Source organism: Oncorhynchus masou, chromosome 13 (genome assembly GCF_036934945.1).
Source record: "Oncorhynchus masou masou isolate Uvic2021 chromosome 13, UVic_Omas_1.1, whole genome shotgun sequence".
Classification (NCBI taxonomy): Eukaryota; Metazoa; Chordata; class Actinopteri; order Salmoniformes; family Salmonidae; genus Oncorhynchus; species Oncorhynchus masou.
The window spans coordinates 39,304,396-39,327,724 of NC_088224.1; the positions used below are offsets into that span (position 1 = coordinate 39,304,396).

Consider the following 23,329-nt stretch of genomic DNA (forward strand, 5'->3'; position numbering starts at 1 on the left):
TCGGGCTGTATCACCGCCTGGTACGGCATCTGCTCCGCCAACAACCGTAAGGCTCTCCAGAGGGTGGTGCGGTCTGCACAAAGCATCACCGGGGGGCAAACTACATGGTATCCAGGACACCGACACCACCCGATGTCACAGGAAGGCCAAAAAGATCATCAAGGACAACACCTACCGGAGAGACTGCCTGTTCACACCGCTACCATCCAGAAGGCAAGGTCAGTACAGGTGCATCAAAGCTGGGCCGGAGAAACAGCTTCTATCTCAAGGCCAGACTGTTAACCAGCCATCACTAACATTGACTGGCTGCTGCCAACATACTGACTCAAATCTCTAGTCACTTTAATAATTAAAATTTTGATGTAATAAATGTATCACTAGTCACTTTAAACAATGGCACTTTATATAATGTTTACATACCCTACATCACTCATCTCATATGTATATACTGTACTCTACTGCATTTTACCTATGCCGCACGGCCATCGCTCATCCATATATTTATATGTACCTATTCTTATTAATTCCTTTACACTTGTGTGTGTATAAGGTAGTTGTTGTGAAATAGATTACTTGCTTGATATTACTGCACGGTCCGAACTAGATGCACAAGCATTTCGCTACACTCGCATTAACATCTGCTAACCATGTGTATGTGACCAATAAAATTTGATCTGATTAACTAATTTACAGCATGGTGATGTCACCAGGTTGGCCAAACACCATCCCACAAAAACAGGCTGAACGTTCAGGCAGTCTTTTCAAATTGGTCTTACACTAAAAGGGCATTTTCATAATTTTCACAATTAAGCAGTATTATTCCAACCGCATAGTATGGAAATATACAGTTGAGGTCGGAAGTTTATATACACCTTAGCCAAATACATTTAAACACAGTTTTTCACAATTCCTGACATTTAATCCTAGTAAAAAATTCCCTGTCTTAGGTCAGTTAGGATCACCACTTTATTTTAAGAATGTGAAATGTTAGAATAATAGTAGAGAGAATGATTTACTTCAGCTTCTATTTCTTTCATCACATTCCCAGTGTGTCAGAAGATTACATGCACTCAATTTGTATTTGGTAGCATTGCCTTTAAATTGTTTAACTTGGGTCAAACATTTTGGGTAGTCTTCCACAAGCTTCCCACAATAAGTTGTGTGAATTTTGGCCCATTCCTCCTGACAGAGCTAGTGTAACTGAATCGGGTTTGTATGTCTCCTTGCTCGCACATGCTTTTTCAGTTCTGCTCACAAATTTTCAATGGGATTGAGGTCAGGGCTCTGTGATAGCCACTCCAATACCTTGACTTTTGTTGCCATTAAAAAAAATAATGTTTTTATCATTTAAATAAAAAAATTGCCCCTTTTTCTCCCCAACTTCGTGGTATCCAATTGTTGTCTCATCGCTACAACTCCCGTACGGGCTCGGGAGAGACGAAGGTCAAGAGCCATGTGTCCTCCAAAACACAACCCAACCAAGACGCACTGCTTCTTAACACAGCACGCATCCAACCCGGAAGTCAGCCGCACCAATAAGTCGGAGGAAACACCGTACACCTAGCGACCTGGTCAGCGTGCACTGCGCCTGGCCCGCCACAGGAGTCTCTAGTGCGCGATGAGACAAGGATATCCCAACCTGCCAAACCCTCCCTAACCCAGATGATGCTAGGCCAATTGTGCGTCGCCCCATGGACCTCCCGGTCGCGGCCGGCTGCGACAGAGCCTGGGCTCCAACCCAGAGTCTCTGGTGGCACAGCTTCCTTAAGCAATTTTGCCACAACTTTGGAAGTATGCCTGGGGTCATTGTCCATTTGGAAGACCAATTTGCGACCAAGCTTTAACTGATGTCTTGAGATGTTCATCAATATATCCACATAATTTTCATTCCTCATGATGCCATCTATTTGTATGATATGCACCAGTCCCTCCAGCAGCAAAGCACCCCCACAACATGATGCTGCCACCCTTTTGCTTCATGGTTGGGATGATGTTCTTCGGCTTGCAAGCCGCCCCCTTTTTCCTCCAAACATAACTATGGTCATTATGGCCAAACAGTTCTATTTTTGTTTCATCAGACCAGAGGACATTTCTCCAAAAAGTATGATCTTTGTCCCCATGTGCAGTTGCAAACTGTAGTCTGGCTTTTTTTATGGCAGTTTTGGAGCAGTGGCTTCATCCTTGCTGAGCGGCCTTTCAGGTTATGTCAATATAGGACTCGTTTTAATGTGGATATAGATACTTTTGTACCTGTTTCCTCCAGCACCATCACAAGGTCCTTTGTTGTTGTTCTGGGATTGATTTGCACTTTTGGCACCAAAGTACGTTCATCTCTAGGACACAGAACGCGTCTCCTTCCTGAGCAGAATGACGGCTGCGTGATCCCATGGTGTTTATACTTGCATACTATTGTTTGTACAGATGAACGTGGTACCTTCAGGCGTTTGGAAATTGCTCCCATCCCAAGGATGAACCAGACTTGTGGAGGTCTACATATTTTTTTCTGAGGTCTTGGCTGATTTCTTATGATTTTCCCATGGTGTCAAGCAAAGAGGCACTGAGTTTGAAGGTAGGCCTTGAAATACATCCACAGGTACACCTCCAATTGACTCAAATGATGTCAATTAGTGTATCAGAAGCTTCTAAAGCCATGACATCATTTTCTGGAATTTTCCAAGCTGTTTAAAAGCACAGTGAACTTAGTGTATGTAAACTTCTGACCAACTGGAATTGTGATACAGTGAAATAATCTGTTTGTAAACAATTGTTGGAAAAATGACTTGTCATGCAGAAAGTAGATCTCCTAACCGACTTGCCAAAACTATAGTTTGTTAACAAGCAACTTGTGGAGTGGTTGAAAAACTAGTTTTAATGACTCCAATCTAAGTGTATGAAAACATCCGACGTCAACTGTATATAAAGCACAGGAAATCATGTTTTTACTGCATTGGGTCTTTAATAATCTTTGTCATCATAATGATATTGGTGATAATGTACCGTTATGGTCCTATAGAAATTGTCAAGTTAATTGAATGTAACATCATTAATTATTACCCTTATAATACTGGTATTGAGATGTGTTCATAATCAATACAAATAAAATAATATTGTTGTCAGTGTCATAGTGCATGTATCCTTTCTTGTTGATATAATCTCTGCCATGTTCGGTGTGTCAACATAACACAACTCCAGGTTTTTCCACTACTTTGTTAAAATAGCACCAGAGCCTCATACACACACACAACACAGAGAGAGAGAGACTGTGAGACAACCGTTCAAACACAGAAACTTGAGCATACAGAGAGAAAATAGCCCCTCTTCTGTCTGCCCAGCCGAGTGACTGAAGGGGGCAGGATAGCAGAGGGCTGGCCACATATGGAGTATTTTTGGTGGGGAGGGAGGGGGTGCCTGTATTTGGAGTTGTAGGTGGTGGGAGCTAGAAATTAGGGAGGGAGGGTGTCTCATTTCATAGACTTGGTTGGACCCTGAATCACTCAAACACTGAACCAAAGTCCACTGACAGACAGACAGCAGACGGAGGGACAGAGGAAAGAGGAAGAGAGAGTAACCTGTGAGCAAAAATCAACAAAGCGAAGGAAAGCCAAGAGAGAAACGAGGAAAGATAAGGAAGAAGAGTGAGTGGAGAGAGAGAGAGAGGTAAAGCATATTGACTGAATTTTTCATCAAATTATTTGCATGTCTAATTTGAGTGATTTATCCAACTTGATTAGACAGCCTAATCATAAAGCATTTATATGTAATATGCTTAAGTTGAACTGCTGAGCTTTTGAATTTCACCAGAACTGTACAATTTAACCATCGCCAGTAACACAAAATACAAAGTGTGCAGACACCCAAATAAGTCCCCTTTCAAGCACTTAATCACCTAAAAAAAAGTGGATGTAAACGCATTCATTTTAGCCTCAACTAGGCACTATGTAGAATCTGAAATTGCATTTTCTTTTCTCACAAACACTCACAGCTCAAACACATTTAATGCGAGGCCAAATTGATATTAGGATGCAAACAAGTAATAGCCTACTTGGGAGAGGTAACTCATTCCAGCTCTGACCTCAACATCTATAAATAATCTCTGGACTCTGGAGATACACAAAGGAATTCTGACACTGGGGAGGTGGGAGTCAGGCACATGATGGCATTGTGTACCGCACAGAGATGTGTTTTGTCACGGTGTCACCTACTCAGATACCTCGGCCATGTTCCAATATCATTCCCGACGACTTTTATTCCATCTCTGCTATTTTTCAGACGTTCATGCCCCATTTGAATTTCTTTCCTCCTTTTGCCTTAGCGTTATAAACTGTTCACGGTTCCTAAACAAAACGTCTGGGGGCGGCAGGTAGCCTAGTGGTTTGAGCATTGCGTCAGTAACTGAAAGGTTGCTAACAGAGGGAAGGCAGGTAACCTAGTGGTTAGAGCTTTCGGCCAGTAACCGAAAGGTTTTAGATCCAATCCCCGAACAAGGCAGTTAAGCCACTTTTCCCCTGTAAGGCCGTCATTGTAAATAAGAATTTGTTCTTAACTGACTTGCCTAGTTAAATTTAAAAAATAAACCATTTGATATTTTTCATAGGATTTGGTAGTAAATCTTTCCTTCATATTATGATCCTTCTTGTCTTCCAATTCTGACTCTCCTCATCCTCAAGACACATTTTCAGTGATGTTTTGGCACAGTCCCAGAGCAAGCCCTAGCCTTTTGGAGGCCCTATGCTTTAGAGTTAATTTCCTGCAATTCTATAAATTTTTCCATGGAACATAGAGAAGATTGTTCCATTGTAAGACACTTTTGCTGTTATTATAAACATTTTACCATTGTGTGGAGAGAATTCTACTCATTGTGCTTGGGGCGGAGAAAATTATTTGCAGTTTAACAGCTAATTGCCTGCAATTCTACACATTTTGCCATGGGGCATAGAGAACATTTAGCAATTGTAAAGAAAATGTTCTGAAATTCTACACATTTTGCTCCGACTTATGCTATGTTAATATGATATCTGAGTAAGAGTGACAAACAAAATCAATGGGGACCCCCTGGAGGTCAGGGGCCCTGGGCACGTGCCCTGTGACATGTAAAAAAATCTTCCCAGCGTGAAATATTTCCCAAGCTAGCTATTATAATTAGCTGTTAGTTGGTCGAGATGGCTTGTTTTCAGAGGTGTGCGGTTTTAGATTGTCTGTATAGCTAAAAAAAACTAATATAAAAGTATAAACAACTGTTTCACATCTCCACTAGTTACTTTTGATAACAAACGTATTGAGCGAGCAATCTGCCATTCCGTATATCACGTGATAGGCTGCACTAGCTAGCTAGCACAACTCGTTTGTCGCCAGAATAGTGCCAAGGAGAAAGCAAGTCCTTGATGTCCTGTATGGCCATATGCTTAATCCGTAGGTTGATAACTGAAAATGACAGTGAAATATTTGAGCGAACAGATTTTATTTCCGTGTATACAGGGAAGAGACATTACAGGCTATCCAAAAGAAAACTATCATCGTCCCTCCTGGCAGATACGAGACCAAAATAATTAGCTGTATAAACAAGTCACGTCTCAGTGATCTGCTATCGTATAGCAGATGTTTGACACTTTAGAAAACAAATACAATGAGTAGATATGCCCCCCCACACCACACCAAATTGAGATGCTGACCTACAAAAATTAAGTAATACATTTCTGTATACTTCCAACCATTTAGGGTAATAGAATTAACCAAGGTTCAGCACTATGGCTGTTTTTACACAGGAAGCCCAATTCTGAACTATTGCCATAAACAATAATTGGTCAAAAGACCCAATTAGTAGGAAAATAATTAGAAATGGGCTGCCTGTGTAAAAGCAGCCAATGTTGGTTCCTCAACCCTCCCTGAAAAAGGTGCTGAAATGTAGGTTCTTTCCATTCAATCAGGGGTGTCAAACTCATTCCATGGAGGGCCTGGAGCACATGGCAAACTCATTCCATGGAGGCCCTGGAGCACGTGGCAAACTCATTCCATGGAGGCCCTGGAGCACGTGGCAAACTCATTCCATGGAGGCCCTGGAGCACGTGGCAAACTCATTCCACGGAAGGCCGAGTGTCTGTGGGGTTTCGCTCCTTCCTTGTACTTATTATACCTGGTTGTCTACGTCTTAATTGAAAGGAAAAAACTAAAACCCGCAGACACTAGGCCAGGGGTTAGGCTGAAAACACGCAGACACTCAGCCCTCCGTGGAATGAGTTTGATACATGTGCATTAAATGGTTAGAGTATACACTGCGTGTCTGACTTTATTACTATGTAAGTAAACAAACCCTTTGGCTACTTTGAGCCAAGTGCTAACAAAGTAACAAAAAGCAGGCCCCTAAACCGTAAGAGGAAAATAAATATAGGCTATATTTTAAGAAAACAAAACAGTTATGAAATCCTATGCGCAACTATAACACATTGACGAGACTTACGTGACGTGATGAGCGAGAGATACTGTAAGAATGGTGTGTTGGTGCTTCAATATGACGATGGCATTGCATACATACAAAATAAAAAGCCTACATGTCAATGGGGATGTGCATCTTTCCCTTTCAAGACAATTTGATATCAAGATACCTGGACTTCAATACGGTAGAGGAACAATACATTTTAGGTTGAACCAACCTAACCACACTAATGATGATTACAGTTGAACACGATGTACAGTACATCGGACAAGGCAGAGAATGTTGGCTCGCTCCGATATGGCCCGCTTAGCCTCTCAAATGAACATGCAGATGCAACCAAATAGTGAAATAACATTTTAAAAAGTTATGAGGAGGCAATATGTGTAAGGATAACTAAGTACAGCCTTGCCAAACTAAACCCCTCATGCTCCTGCATAATCCACACTGTGACCTGTAACATAAGAATGCACACAGAGATGGTGCATTGCCTGAAAAAATGTACACTTATAAAACACAAAAACATCCAATAGCACATTTCATTACCTCTCAGAACATAACTTCTGAGATGAAGTAGAAGTCCTTCCCCAGCAGTGTGATGACCCTGAATACAGTGCATTCAGAAAGTAATCAGACCCCTTGACTTTTTCCACATTTCCTATTACCACATTTGGTTACGTTACAGCCGTGTCCTAAAATTAATTAAATTGTTTTTTTGTTTTTTTTAAACCCGTAAATATCACATTTACATAAGTATTCAGATCCTTTACTCAGTACTTTGTTGAAGGATCTTTGGCAGTGATTACAGCCTCAAGTCTTCTTGGGTATGACGCTACAAGCTTGGCACACCTGTATTTGGGGGAGTTTCTCCCCTTCTTCTCTGCAGATCCTCTCAAGCTCTGTCTGGTTGGATGGGGAGTGTCACTGCACAGCTATTTTCAGGTCTCTCCAGAGATGTTCGATCAGGTTCAAGTCCGGGCTCTGGCTGGGCCACTCAAGGACATTCAGAGACTTGTCCCAAAGCCACTCCTCTATTTTCTTAGCTATGAGCTTAAGGTCGTTGTCCTGTTGGAAGGTGAACCTTCGCCCCAGTCTGAGGTGCCGAGCGCACTTGGAGCAGGTGTTCATCAAGGATCTCTGTACTTTTCATGTTCATGTTCATCTCTCCCTCGATCCTGACTAGTCTCCCAGTCCCTGCCGGTGAAAAACATCCCAACAGCATGATGCTGCCACCACCATGCTTCACCGTAAGGATGGTAACAGGTTTCCTCCAGACTTGGCGCTTGGCATTCACGCCAAAGAGTTCAATCTTGGTTTCATCAGACCAGAGAATCTTGTTTCTCATGATCTGAGACTCCTGTAGGTACCTTTTGGCAAACTCCAAGCTGGCTGTCATGTGCCTTTTACTGAGGAGTGGAATCTGTCTGGCCACTCTACCATGAAGGCCTGATTTGTGAGGACAGATGCTGGGAGTCGAGAAGCAAGAAGCGCTGATGCACGTAACAATGGTGACCGGTGTGCCCTCGAGCGCCAGAGAGGGGGTGCGGGAGCAGATATGACATGATTGGTGGAATGCTGCAGAGATGATTGTCCTTCTGGAAGGTTCTTTCTTCTCCACAGATGAACTCTGGAACTTTGTCAGAGTGACCATCGTGTTCTTGGTCACCTCCCTGACCAAGGCCCTTCTCCCCAGATAGCACAGTTTGGCCAGCTCTAGGAAGAGTTTTGGTGGTTCCAAACCTCTTCCAATAAAGAATGATGGAGGCCACTGTGTTCTTGGGGACCTTCAATGCTGCAGACATTTTTTGGTACCCTTCCCCAGATCTGTGCCTCGACACAATCCTGTCTTGGAGCTCTATGGACAATTCCTTCGACTTCATGGCCTTGTTTATGCTCTGACATGCACTGTTAGTTGTGGGACCTTATATAGACAGGTGTGTCCCTTTCCAAATCATGTCCAATCAATTGAATTTACCACAAGCACTCCAAACAAGTGGTAGAAACATCTCAAGGATGATCAATTGAAACAGGATGCACCTAAACTCAATTTCAAGTCTCATTCAAGGGTTTTTCTTTATTTTTAAAAAACTATTTTCTACATTGTACAATAATAGTCAACACATCAAAACTATGAAATAACACGTAAGGAATCATGTATTAAACAAAAGTGTTAAACAAATTAAAATATATTTTATATTTGAGATTATTCAAAGTTGCCACCCTTTGCCTTGATGACAGTTTTGCACATCCTTGGCATTCTCTCAACCAGCTTCATGAGGTAGTCACCTGGAATGAATTTCAATTAACAAGTGTGCCTTGTTAAAAGTTCATTTGTGGAATTTAGTTGCTTCTTAATGTGTTTAAGCCAATCAGTTGTTGTGACAAGGTAGGGGTGGTATACAGAAGATAGCCCGATTTTGTAAAAGACCAAGTCCATATTACGGCAAGAACAGCTCAAATAAACAAAAACGACAGTCCATCATTACATTAAAACATGAAGGTCATTCGATCCCAAAAAAAATCTTCAAGTGCAGTCACAAAAACCATCAAGCGCTACGATGAAACTGGCTCTCATGAAGACCGCCACAGGAAAGGAAGACCCAGAGTTACCTCTGTTGCAGAGGATAAGTTCATTAGAGTTAACTGCACCTATGATTGCAGCCCAAATAAATGCTTCACAGAGTTCAAGTAACAGACACATCTCAACATCAACCGTTCAGAGGAGACTGCGTGAATCATCTGACCTCAACCCAATTGAAATGTTTGGGATGAGTTGGACCGTAGAGTGAAGGAAAATCAGCTGACAAGTGCCCAGCATATGTGGGAACTCCTTCAAGACTGTTGGAAAAGTACTCCAGGTGAAACTGATTGAGAGAATACCAAGGGTGTGCAAAGCTGTTATCAAGGCAAAGGGTGGCTACTTTGAAGAATCTCAAATCTTCTGACACTTTTTTGATTACCTTGTGATTCCATATGTGTTATTTCAGAGTTTTCATGTCGTCACTATTATTCTACAATGTAGAAAATAGTAAAAATAAAGAAATCATTTAATGAGTAGGTGGGTTCAAACTTTTGACTGGTATGTAAATAAGTGTCACACTGGTATGTAAATAAGTGTCACACTGGTATAAATGATTCAGGAGACAGTACATACAAGTACTAATCAGTGGGAATAGGCGACAGGTGTGCGTGATAAGTCCTGGAGGGATTCGTGACAATAAGGTATTTCTGTTTTCACTTTGTCTTTATGGGGTATTGTGTGTAGATTGATGAGGATTTTTATTTTATTTAATCCATTTTAGAATAAGGCTGTTACGTAACTAAATACTTTCAATTGAAAGCGTAGAGCCAAGTCTTGGCAATCTCAAAAAATCTCCTCACATCAAACCTCAGCACTTTGACGCACGAGTCCGGATTGGCAGATGAAGCAAATTTTTACATGACCCCTAGTGTGCCAGGTCAGTAATTCAACCATGATTACTACAAGTTCAGATAGCTGGCAAGACTAATTTACCAATCTAAACAATTGTGGCTGACATGGGCCAATTGAGTGACTGTCAGTTGCTGACATAACAAGAGAAAAACTGCTGATGCACAACCAAATTTAGAAATCGCACCTTGTGTGTTCAACTATTCTAACTCTCAACAGTAAGTTGAGACCCTGCCTGATTTCTTTTGGTCGGGCCCCAAGCTATTGCTTAGTAGCTAGGGCCGGCTCTGCACACTCCAATACACATTTGAGAAGTAGCCGACACCCCATCCTCCCAACAATAAACTCTGCCTCAGAACTCAACTACCTCGTAGAATTTTTCTCTGAACTTTGTGTTTTAAAATAGCCCCTGTCAGTCCAGTGAATGATGCCTGTGACTGAGCTGTGTTCCCCCCACATGGAGATGGGGACAGGATAGCAGCTGTTGCTGGTGTCATATGAAAGAGAGCTGACACAGTTTGAGTTAGTTACAGGCCAAAGGGAGGGTGTGAGGAGCCACCTGGGAGGATGTCGCAACCATAGAATCAGGAATTAGAACTGTCAGACCCCCCCCCCCCCCCCCAAAGAGATTAAACAGCAGTCACCAGTGATGTACTATACCACTACTACTAGTAGTAAAATACTTTACAAAATCGAGTAGATGGCCAGAGGCGAAAGGCCACCCCTTACGTAAGATTTGTTCTGGGTACCAGAATTATAGCCTACCGTTACTGATCTATAGCTGGTCCAGAGATGAGAGCTATTGGAATGATGGGGGAAAGAGATCCCTGAGAGTCTGACCTAAATTGTTCACCTGCCAGGCATTGAGAAAAGTGCAAGTGAAGATAAGCATCCACCTTGAAACGTCAACAACGCAAGTTTAGGCTGCTTAAGAAAGTACCTGATATCTCTGAGATCCCTTTCTTAGATCATCTCTCCTGGTGTGCAAGAACCTGACCACCAAAGGAAGCCATTTACAAAAGCCTTAGAATATTCAACAAAATTCTACCAGTGTAGCTAACAATGTGATGGGATGGCATCAAATGAAAAGAACCTTCACATGGCACATAACCCTCACAAATATCTGGAACCAAGGTTGGTGGGAGTCACAGCTGCTGTGTCATCCTCCACACTGGGCGCCCCATGGCAAAGACACAACAGTATCACAAAATCAGACATCATCAAGGGAACCAACAATAGCACCACATCTATTTATTAAATGAAATGCCTAAGCCTGTCACTTAAAACTGGTACTTAATATATCATAGCACATTGAGGAGATGTACACCATTATGATAGGTCAAGGATGATCGGTGACACATATATCCACTGTTTCTGCGGGTGATCTTTAAACAACAGTCTGGACATAAATAGCATTGGCTGAGAGTTCATTTCCGGCAGGATCCCCGTGTATGTGTTTTCATAATGCACGTGGTGGAAAGCACCTGCACTCTGACATACTGTTATACGTTCTAGCCATGGAAATATATTCTGTTTACTGAGAACATCAGCAGCATGGAGTGAAACATCTGATTTGGTTTTTGAGAGAGAGTAAAAAAATGTCCTTTCACACAAACATGTACGAATAGAAACAGAAATTCAACATGCTTTTTACAAACCTAGTGATATTTCGCAGCAGATTAATAAAAAATAAAAAATAAGAGGCTTGAAGCAAAATGAGACTCTTTGCCCAGAGTAGAACACTCAGGGTCAATTTCACAACAAATCAAATTAAGTCAAATTTTATTTGTCACATGCGCAGAATACAAAAGCTGTAGATATTACTGTGAAATACAAACTTACGACCCCTTTCCCAACAATGCATAGTTAAAAATAATAACACAGGGAATAAAATACACAAGAATTAAGCTTTATACAGGGAGTAACAGTACCAGATCAATGTGCAGAAGTACGAGGTATTTGAGGTAGATATGTACACAAAGGCAGGGTAAGGCATGTGACTAGGCATCAGGATAGATAATATATATATATTTTTAAATAACAGAGTAGCAGGAGCATTTCCAAGTTTTGGTCCTTTAATGTTGATGATAATGATCCGTACCTTTTTTTGTAATCAAAGGGCGAGTCATGATTACGTTGTTCCCACGTATGACCCTTTTAATTGCCTGTGATCCTTTTTTGTATTGCCTCTGAATACAAAATTGATTGAATTTCTCCTGTTGTCAGAGCGAATGGGGTGAATTGCTCGAGTGTCAATGGTAACTGGGCCTGGACTGTCTCCTGTAACCGGGAGGCCAGGCCACTATAGAGATCAGAGTTTTATGTCGATGAAGGCCACAGCTTGTCCTTCTGCGTTTGTTTACAATTAAGGTTTAAATTAAGGTTATTTTGGTGTAGTGAGTCAAATCACTGGGAGAGTATGATGAGGAACCAGAGAGGGGGTATACTGGGTAATAATCCAAGCAACAGGGACGCTGTCATGCTTGCTTTGCCCTTAGTGTGTTTTTTTGGTGACGTGAGCATATCTTATGTGTCTGTGACACAGCCAGAAGAGGACTGGCCACCCCTCAGAGCCCTCAGTACTTTGTGACATCTGCTGATGTAAAAATAGCTTTCTAAATACATTTGATTTGGATGTTTTGAGCTAGCGAGATGTGTGTATTTTTCCAGGTATGTGTTGCTTAATTTGCTGTGATGAGTGAGACACTTTGAAATTAAGTTGACTTTTTTTTTTGTAAGAAACATGTATACACAGCATGTATAACCAACTTTTATACAGAATTTCAAATTCAAAACTACTAAAACAGTCAGAGGAAACTAAGGGAATATGAATAGAGTCATGTACTACAAAGCACATTTGAAAAATAACAATCTACGGTTCTAAGGGAAGTTGGCTAATTTAAGCAGAGCCTTACATAAGTGTGACTAAACCTACCGCAGGAAAACTCCCCTCGTATTTCTCAAGTTCTTCTATAGGGTCATTTAAAACATGAATTAGATTCCCATTTGTTCTGCTGCTGAAATATACTGGGAGTCGGTGTACAAGCACATCGGGCTGCTATAAACCATGTACCTGACACTGGATTCCTGGAAGCCGGAGCCCCCCCCCCCCCCGCACCTGTCAGTCACATCCCCCTTTTTTTTAAAGAGTATACAGTATGTTGTTATTCTGTTGCCATGGTCTTTTTCTCTGTGATACTCAGTGCTTTTTTCCTTTTTTTCAGGTCCTGTGTGCTGTCTCACTGAAACAAACAAACCAACCCACCTAAACACCGTGTCTGTCAATCTGTCCTCTTCGAACCCCTTCTGTCAGCAGTAGGAATACATAGTTAACCCTCCAGCCAGTCTAATCTGTCTGACTGTTCTTCAGTGTTTCAGTGGTTGTGTTCATCAGTAAAGAAAGTCCACCTTATCACAGTCAGTAAAGAGTCAGTTTTGTCAGTTTGTTGATTAGTTGGTCCGTCAGCAAGTGAGTAAGAGTCCTCATCCCTCAGTGCTTCAGTCAGTGCTCAAGAACCAAAACCTTTAAAACCATACTGTCAAAGTAACCGTCGCCATGGCCCCCAAGAAGAAGGCCAATCGCACAAAGAAGATTACCCCGGAGCCAGTCGTCTCCCAGGTAACCACTGTCACCACACAGATGGCAGGAGGAGTGGTGGTGGTGGAAGGTGTGAAGAAGATCGAGGAGATGGCCGCACTGGACATCGTACAGCTTAACCATTTCAACCTCCCCCTGCCCCCTCCCGTCATCAAGCCCGGAGAGAAGGGCCTGGGCCTGGGCTGTGAAGTAACCCGCCCCCTCCACGGAAACGCCCTGCTGGAGGAGGTGAGCCGCATGCGCCAGGAGCGCTTCCTCACCGACCTGGAGCTGGCCTGTAAGACCAAGGCCTTTGACGTTCACAAGCTGGTCATTTCCTCCGTCAGCCGGTACTTCCGGGAGATCCTGGCCAAGGACCCCGGAATGAAGCGTCTAGAGTTACCTTCACTCTCCCCCCTCGGTAGGTTTCAAACTAACCCGCCTAACATATAGCTGCTATCTATTAGATGTATATATTATCTATCTATTATCTATTAGAGGCAGCAGCAAGAGTCTTGTTTGGGAACTTAAGGACTGTGTTCAGTCAAAATATTTTTCAGAGTCCGCATCAATTTACAAAAACGCATGGATAAAGCGATGATGTTTTCCACTTATTCCCAGGCCTGGCCAACGTGATCACCTTCGCCTACCTGGGCCGCGTCCACATGTCCCTGTACACCATCGGCTGCACTGTGTCCGCCGCTGCCACCCTTCAGATCCCCCAGTTGCTCCAGATGTGCATGGACTTCCTGCTGGCCGAGATGAACGTGCAGACGTGCGTGTACGTGTGGAACATCGCCGCCGCCTACGGCCTGTTTCCCGTGCGCGATGCGGCCCGCCGCTTTGTGCTGGAGAACTTTGTCGCGTTCACCGAGACGCCCCTGTTCAACCAGCTGACCCTGGAACAGATCACAGCCTTCCTCCAGGAGGACAGCCTGCTGCTGCCATCTGAAGTCACCGCCTTCCAGGTCAGCTCCGCTCACCACGCTTTAACCCTACTTTTTCTGCCTGTAATAACTGACCTAGGATCAGGTCTCCTCGTTCCCTACCCCCAAATGCAGCCATTTTGAGCTCCAGCCTCAGACCAGCTGTTAAGGACATGATATAGCCACATGACCTTAGTACATAGACACTTGCCAGACTGTGACATCCTACTATGAATAGAAATACTCAGTCAGTATAACTCACTGTATGTATAGTTATTAATACACAATACCAGTAGGAATGAGAGACATCGTAAGGAGGCAGAGAGGGGAGCGGTATTTATAAAACAAACAGAATTCTAAGTATAGAACTGGTTTCATTCGACCACAGTTGGCCATGAAATGGCTGGACTTCGACCCCAAGCGTCAGGTGCACGCCGCCGAACTGCTGTCCCACGTGCGCTTCGAGACCATCCCTGCCAGCGAGTTGGTCAGCGAGATCCAGCCTGTGGCGAGAATGATGATGGACCCTCACTGCCACCGCCTGCTGGTGGACGCCATGAACTACCACCTGCTGCCCTACCAGCAGAACACGCTGCAGTCTCGCCGCACGCAGGTGCGTGGCGGACAGGCCACCCTTCTGACTGTTGGGGGGCGTCCCTCCGTCACCGAGCGGGCACTGAGTAGAGTGGTGAGTGTGGGGGGGGATCTGATGGTGGGCTAAACATTAGGCAGAGGTCAAGCGCATGATGAAGAAGTAAACCAACATTTTAGAATACTTCGGCACCCCCAATCACCATGATTCAACAGTATCATCCGTGATTCAACAGTATCATCCGTGATTCAACAGTATCATCCAAAATGAGAAGTGCGACGTTGTTGACGTTGATTCCCTTCCAGGTGCTATGGAGAGACCCACGTGAGGGTGTGGCCACCTGGCGCCACCTGTCCCAGCTGCCCGCTAAGAGCTTCAACCAGTGTGTGGCTGTGATGGACGGCTTCCTGTACGTGGCCGGAGGAGAGGACCAGAACGATGCACGCAACCAGGCCAAGCACGCTGTCAGCACCCTCAGCAGGTACACCGTAAATGTATCATACTGTAAATATAATGAGCCAGTGTTATGTGGCATACTTGACTGTTCCTTGATTATGGGTAGATTTAATTTAACTTTAGACAAATCACTGTCCATCTCTTGCTCCTCAGGTACGACCCTCGCTTCAACACCTGGCTGCATCTGGCTAGCATGCGCCAGCGCCGTACCCACTTCAGCCTGGTGGCCACTGGCGGGCGCCTGTACGCCATTGGCGGCCGCAACGTGGAGGGCCTGCTGGCCACCACCGAGAGCTACCTGCCCTCCTCCAACACCTGGCAGCTCAAGACACCCATGGAGGTGCCACGTTGCTGCCACGCCAGTGCCGTGCTGCCCTCCGGAGACATCCTGGTGACCGGCGGCTACATCAACTGCGCCTACTCGCGCTCCGTGGCCTGCTACAACGTTGAGACGGACACCTGGAGTGAGAAGGCCAGCCTGGCGAGCCCCCGAGGATGGCACTGCTCCTCCACCCTGGGAGGGAAGGTCTACGTGGTGGGTGGTAGCCAGCTGGGCCCCAGCGGAGACCGTGTGGACGTCTTGTCCATGGAGGTGTTCTCCCCAGAGAACGGTGAGTGGAGCCGGGCCTCCCCTTGCCCATGGGCGTGAGCACGGCAGGCCTGTCGCCCCTCGGGGAACAGCTGTACCTGATGGGTGGCTGGAACGAGGCCGAGAAGCGCTACAAGGCGGCCGTGCAGAAGTACACCCCGGCAACAGACAGCTGGTCCATGGGGGAGGATCTGCCCGAGGCCACTGTGGGTGTATCCTGCTGCGCCCTGACCCTCCCACCCCGCCACACCCCCCGCAGGCAGCAGCACCACAACACTCCAGCAACCAAGGAGGAGCAGCCACAGAGAAAGATCCATGTGGTCCCACAGCCCATCACTGCCTGAGAGATTTAGAAGAAGTGAGGTCAAGAGAGCGAAGGGAGGTTGATAGAAGGGAGGAGTGACAGAGAGCAAGAAGTTGAGGAGAGGTAGGAACAGAGAGCTGTCGATCGAGAAGCAGAGCCGTAGAACAGGAAAGATGGAAGGGATAACTATTCACTTATTCTAAAATGTATTACATGTTTGTTATCATCAATCTACACACAATACCCCATAACGACAAAGCAAAAATAGGATTTTAGACATTTTTGCTAATTTATTAAAAATAAAATCTGAAATATCAGATTAACATAAGTATTCAGACCCTTTACTCAGTACTTTGTTGAAGCACCTTTGGCTTCTTGGGTATGACGCAACAAGCTTGGCACACATGTATTTGGGGAGTTTCTCCCATTCTTATTTGCAGATCCTCTCAAGCTCTGTCTGGTTGGATGGGGAGCGTTGCTGCACAGCTATTTTCAGGTCTCGATCGGGCTCTGGCTGGGCCACTCAAGGACATTCAGAGACCTGTCCCAAAGCCACTCCTCTATTTTCTTAGCTGTGAGCTTAAGGTCGTTGTCCTGTTGGAAGGTGAACCTTCGCCCCAATCTGAGGTGCTGAGTGCTCTGGAGCAGGTTTTCATCAAGTATCTCTGTACTTTACTCCATTCATCTCTCCCTCGATCCTGACTAGTCTCCCAGTCCCTGCTGCTGAAAAACATCCCAACAGCATGATGCTGCCATCACCATGCTTCACCGTAAGGATGGTAACAGGTTTCCTCCAGACTTGACACTTGGCATTCAGGCCAGAGTTCAATCTTGTTTTCATCAGAACAGAGAATCTTGTTTCTCATGATCTGAGACTTCTTTAGGTGCCTTTTGGCAAACTCCAAGCTGGCTGTCATGTACCTTTTACTGAGGAGTGGAATCTGTCTGGCCACTCTACCACGAAGGCCTGATTTGTGAGGACAGACGCTGGGAGACGAGATGCAAGAAGCGCTGTTGCGCGTAACAATGGTGACAGGTGTGCCCTCGAGCGCCAGAGAGGGGGAGCGGGAGCAGACATGACATGATTGGTGGAATGCTGCAGAGATGATTGTCCTTCTGGAAGGTTCTTTCTTCTCCACAGATGAACTCTGTCAGAGTGACCATCGTGTTCTTGGTCACCTCCCTGACCAAGGCCCTTCTCTCCAGATTGCACAGTTGGGCCAGGCGGCCAGTTCTTGGAAAATTCTTGGTGGTTCCAAACTTCTTCCAATAAAGAATGATGGAGGAAACTGTGTTCTTGGGGGCCTTCAATGCTGCAGACATTTTTCGGTACCCTTCCCCAGATCTGTGCCTCGACACAATCCTGTCTTGGAGCTCTATGGACAATTCCTTCGACTTCATGGCCTTGTTTATGCTCTGACATGCACTGTTAGTTGTGGGACCTTATATAGACAGGTGTGTCCCTTTCCAAATCATGTCCAATCAATTGAATTTACCACAAGCAGACTCAAAACAAGTTGTAGAAACATCTCAAGGATGATCAATGGAAACAGGATCCACCTGAGCCCCCGAGTCTCATAGGAAAGGGTATGAATACTTATGTAAATAAGGTATCTGTTTTAATACATTTGCTAAAAACCTGTTTTCACTTTTTAATTATGGGTTGTGTGTAGATTGCTGAGGGTTTTTTATTTAATCTATTTTAGAAAATGGGGGGTCTGAATACTTTCCGAAGGCATTAACCTATGGTTGATGAATGTGAAAATGACAATCCATTTGCGGTATGTATGAAATATGTATTGCAGTTAGCAAGGTGGAACTGTGATATGATTACGCAAATGTGTTTGTGTGTATGTGCGTGCAAATGTACATACTCGAGTGAATGTGTGTTTGGGTGTTTAGAAATGGAGACATAAGCTTTTGACAAATATTGCAAATCAACTTTCAGCAAAATTCTTCCCAGTAAAAATGTTAAGTAGTTTAGCTCAAGTAAAGTTAAATTAATAGTATTTAAACATGTTAAGTGCAATGTAATACAAGCGTTGCAATGACTGCTGGAGACAAATTTATAGGGCAAAGTAACTTTACAATGTCATCCACTGACTTAAACAGGTAGAGAATGTAGGAGCAAGACCATGGCCTGGCAAACTAGTATGATACATTTACGGCCCAGATTCATAGATCTCAGAATTCCCACATAACAAAGCAGACCTTTTTGGTAATATTCGGCAGACTTCAGTAGTCCAATTTGGAAATTAAATGTTTCTCTTTAGAGATTTGGTTCAGGTCGTTTAGTTGGGCCCTGGATTTCAGCTCCTGCTCACGTTGTGTTCGATCAGCATCCTCCATCCAGGTGATACAATGACAAGCTACCAGGGTATGGAATCAGTGAAACTCCTAAAGCTAGGCAGACCTAGGGGTTGTGGCTGACTCTAAAAGGGCTGAGGACTCAACCATATTTTGAATGGAGATACTGTATTTTGATTTGAGGTGAGCAGAGACTGGCACAGGGGGTAGTGTTTTGTCTGGTGCCAGAGGCTCTAACCCTGGGGTTTCACTGAATAAAGCCTATTGGATCTAAATGGTGTTTCTCTTTATTTAATGTCAACCCTCACAGGTAATGTATACACAAGCTGCCATACCAGGATATAACCACGTTTGTCCATTGTCATATTTAGCTAGACAACCATGGTGAAAACCAGTTTTTGCAAATGCTGGTCCTGGGGATGCTAGTGCGCATATTTTAGTTTTTGCCCTAGCAATAACCTTTGACTCGGGCTAGGGCAAAAACAGAAAATGTGCACACCCTTTGGGTCCCCAGGACCAGCATTGGAGACAGCTATTCTTTACTCCAAATGGCATTAAGTGATGAGACTGGGGGTTGAACTGGACAACTAATATCTACTTTTGACACTCAATATACTGCCATTTGGCAGATGACTGACCCACCATGAACTGCATGCAAACAAATCTAATTTGGCACACAAGCCATTAACCAACAATGCAATTATGTTAATTACTTGCAGGGGCACATTAGTCAAGGTAATGTGTACATGTAGGTGGAGGCAAAGTGACATTAGGCCCTTGCCTCTTGTACTGCTGGCTGTGCAGTAGCAGAGAACCATCTAACTAGGGTTGCTAGTGACAATCAGGCCTTTCTGGCACCACCTGGTAGAGCTCCTGATGGCAGGAAGCTCAGCCCCAGGGATGTACTGGGCCCTGCACACTACTGTAGTGCCTTGCGGTCAGAGGCTGAACTGTTCCCATACCAGGCAATGATCCAGTCAGGATGCCCTCCATGGTGCAGCTGTAGAACTTCAACCAACCTTATATATTGGCAGCCTTATCTTTGCTACAGCTCACATTCTATTAAATACAAATTAAGTTAGATTTCCCATCCTGTACTCGAACTGGGCAAATATTGTTGAATGTATAGCTTATTTTACAATGGAAGCTTCCGAGGCAAAAACAGCAATGCAGACCCATACAACCTTCTCTTAACCACAACACTAATGTTGCATATTAATATTTACCCTTTAAAATAGCAAGAGCCGTTCTTCCAATTTAATACACATTACTGTAACCCCATTAACATTAATGAACGATTAAACTAAATCTGGATTCACTTAACTATAAAGCCAGCATAGGATACATAACACATTACTTAATAATCACAGAACAAAGTTATTTTTTTACAATTTTATTGTTATGAACAAGGCCAATGGTGATCCTTTACTTCCCGGGGAGGATGATCCCATCATACTGTGAAGTAGAGAACAATTAGCTTACAATGCTCAGAAAAGTAGTCACTCAAATCAGGAGAAATGGCATACAAAAATCCAGACCAAATACAAAATGTTCAATGAAGTACATAATCTTGAACCAATAGCCCTGCAACAAACTTTGAAGGGTCAACTGACAGTTCTCTTCCAATAGCGTTAGAGTAGGTATTAGCAATCTTAAAGGCAAATAGGCAGTGTGAATGCAGTTTTCATTCCTGCCAAATGGCAACACCTGCCTCAAAGCTTGTTTGACAGGCTATGCAGTTATAGCTCACCATTTATTGATTGCTAAAATTCTAATATTTCACCTATGTCAGTTAATGTGACAAAACAAGCAAGTATAGCATAAAGAATCATTGTACCATCTCAACTGCTGTGAAATATTTATGACACCAAAAATAATTATATTTTCAGCTGGTGTACAAAATGTAAATTCTGCATAAACTTAACAGGAAGTGTAGAAATATCGTAAATAGAACACATCTACCACTTCAGACTTCCAATGAGAATGACAGATTTAACATTTCTGTGAATTTCATCAGGTTGCCAAAGTGACATTGCAGCTTTAAAAGACTCAAGCATTACTGCTCCTAGGAATAGGGGACTGAATCTTACTGGTAAACTATGGGTTTCAGACACATGTCACATTCATCTTTCTGATGTACTTGTAATAAAAATCAACGCCAGCCATTTGCAGGTACCATTGACCACCCTTAGAGAAACCAAACAAAATCAGTCAGATCATAGCTCAAACAGGCTCACCTTCTGCTGGAACCAGCGCATGGCCTCCTCTTTGCGGATACGGTGCCTGAAACCGATGCGACCGGTTTTCTGCTTCTTGTCAGCGATGCTGAAGCCAGGTCTGCCAAGGACCTTACAGAATGAAAGGAGAGAACGAGGGTGGTTGAGATTAGAAGGCATGCAAAAAACTATTGTATACCAACAACCATGTAAAGACAAGTTATTTAAAAAGCATTTGAAACCACTCACGACATAGAAGTCCAGTCCATAGATACCGATGCTGGGGTCGTACTTGATTCCCAGATCAATGTGTTCCTGGATGCCAAAGCCGAAGTTCCCAGTGTCGGAGAAGTTGTTCTTCCTCAACTCGTACTCACGCACCTTTGGAAGGATGCGTTACACCAATTAGGAAGGGCAACATATAGCAACTTCAAGCAATCTGACTAAATACATTCCTAACCATGTGGACAAAGTTCACACCCTAGATAAAACACCATTGGTTGAAGTCGAACATGAGTGATACAATGCAAAACATTAGTCATTTCGCAGACACTTCTCCAGAGCAAATTGTGTTTAAGGGTCTTGCTCAAAGGCACATTGACAAACCTCTCCTAGTCGGCTCTGGGATTCAAACCAACTACCTTATGTTTACTGGCACAACGCCCTTAGCAGCTGGGCTACCTGAGGCCCTAAAAGTATGCATAATTCAATAACGCATGGAACAGCAGCCAATGTTATGAAGGCTACCACACTACACTAAGCCCCAACCAAAGGTGTCAGAAACATTCCCTTGACAAATTAATGGCGATTAAGACATGTGCAAGGTCATTAAAACATCCATAAAAATATAACAGTGTTTCTAATAAATAAGTCATATTGAAAGCGCACCTTGAGTCCCTTCTCCAGGATCTCCTCAGCCTTAGCTCCACGTACGGTACAGTGGACAGCAATCTTTTCATTTCTGCGGATGCCGAAGGATCGCACAGTGTAGCGGGCTGAGGGGTACAGGTGAAAGAAATTGTAATCATAACACATTTCACTGACAAACAGAAGGTGTCAGTCTTACCTAACAGTCAAACACCCTGCCACTGATTAAAAGCACAGAATCAAAACAGTTTACCTACCCTTGGAGAAGACAGGCGTCTGTCCTGTCAGCTGCTCAAGCACCTTAGCAGCACGGGTCAGTCGGTCACCACTCTCCCCAACACAGATGTTCATACAGAGCTTGCGGATGCGAAGCTCACGCATGGGGTTCTCCTTTTTCTCGCCCTGTTCCTGTTGAAATATACAGATATCATGAGGCTGGAAGGTTGACTTTTACACACTGTAGCTAAAAATGAAACTTCTGTTGGGATACATCAGCTGCCTGTTATGCAGGCTGGTGAAGTTAGCTAGCAGCCGAACTAGCAACATGTTGCTAACTACTGTTAACGTTAGTTAGCTAGCTAATAAATCCTGGTCAATAGACAACAGTCCACCTTTAAGCTGTTCCCAAAAAGCCATACGTGTTCACACAGACTTAAATCCATTCAAAAACGTAATTCAATGTGTTATTTACCTTCCCAAGTGAACCACTAAACCCTGCCACACGGACATGCCCGTGCATATCCCCGACTGCTAATAGACAGCTATTAAGATGTTGCGGAATCAAATGTCACAACTTGTTACAGAATATTTACAATATTTTCGCACGGTTCGTATACGGACGTTCCAGTTACCTATTTAGCGGTAACTAACAAAGCATTGAGAAACGTATTCGGGGAGAGACCTCAACTACAACAGCTATGTCGCTAGCCCTTACTGATGCTTCAATTAAATCAGTGGTTCATAACATCTTGGCCGTAATACAACTTCATTCCAATGCTGCACATGAATCTACTCATATCTGGCTATAAAAACATTGTGATTTTGGCCATATCACGCTGATGATTGTGGATTTAAACTGTAAACCGAGAAATCTCGCCATTTTATGTGTAAACGCTGTACTTACCGCCATGTTTAATCACTAGAAGAGGACGAGACGTTTCCGGCGCAGCATATTTATAGGGAAGTGTTCGAATAAATGGGCCCTACGTAACATACTGAATTTGAAGGACGGTTCCATAAGCGCCAAAGTCAATAATAAAGTACAGTAAAACTGTATCTATCAGTATTAAATTAGGCTTATATAATGACATTTAGATTCAAGAATTCAAAAATCTTTATTAAAGAAAAAATATGGAAAATTGTAACGTAATCAGTTAGGACGTCCATCAGTTAGTCATCCATCTCAGTTATGTCATTACATTAGTTATGATTTAAAGAATTGCCATCGCCTTTCCTTCCATACAGATTTTGGAAGGTCCTGCCCTAATACAGACTTCAAAACAGACCAGCAACTCTGTTATAGAAGGACTGCAACGCACAAGGATTTTATATATATATATATACACACACACACACACACACACACACACACACACACACACACACACACACACACACACACACACACACACACACACA

The 23,329-nt window shown here is 43.6% G+C and overlaps 2 protein-coding genes across 2 annotated transcripts; one reads left to right on the top strand and one right to left on the bottom strand.

Annotated features, from left to right (window-relative positions):
• Nucleotides 1-3,489: 3,489 nt before the first annotated feature.
• Nucleotides 3,490-18,883, top strand: LOC135552294 (kelch-like protein 31). Its single transcript, XM_064983833.1, is given in 7 exon segments — nucleotides 3,490-3,657; nucleotides 13,082-13,855; nucleotides 14,056-14,402; nucleotides 14,749-15,048; nucleotides 15,258-15,433; nucleotides 15,562-16,034; nucleotides 16,037-18,883. Coding segments are annotated over 6 exon segments (2,043 nt in total). The 5' UTR covers nucleotides 3,490-3,657; nucleotides 13,082-13,413; the 3' UTR covers nucleotides 16,342-18,883.
• Nucleotides 18,884-19,985: 1,102 nt separating this feature from the next.
• LOC135552295 (large ribosomal subunit protein uL5) lies at nucleotides 19,986-22,876 on the bottom strand. Its single transcript, XM_064983834.1, has 6 exons — nucleotides 22,815-22,876; nucleotides 21,949-22,099; nucleotides 21,713-21,819; nucleotides 21,074-21,205; nucleotides 20,846-20,956; nucleotides 19,986-20,063 (listed from the first exon to the last, which is right to left on the bottom strand). The coding sequence occupies exons 1-6, from the start codon at nucleotides 22,818-22,820 to the stop codon at nucleotides 20,034-20,036; spliced, it is 537 nt and encodes a 178-aa protein (XP_064839906.1). The 5' UTR covers nucleotides 22,821-22,876; the 3' UTR covers nucleotides 19,986-20,033.
• Between the last annotated feature and the right edge of the window lie 453 nt (nucleotides 22,877-23,329).

What these genes read in the sequence shown, in the direction of transcription:
- LOC135552295 (XM_064983834.1), bottom strand. An exon ending in TCCTGGAGAAGGGACTCAAG is followed by an intron (nt 21,206 to 21,712) that starts GTGCGCTTTCAA and finishes ATCCTTCCAAAG; the next exon opens with GTGCGTGAGTACGAGTTGAG. An exon ending in ATGGACTGGACTTCTATGTC is followed by an intron (nt 20,957 to 21,073) that starts GTGAGTGGTTTC and finishes TCATTCTGTAAG; the next exon opens with GTCCTTGGCAGACCTGGCTT.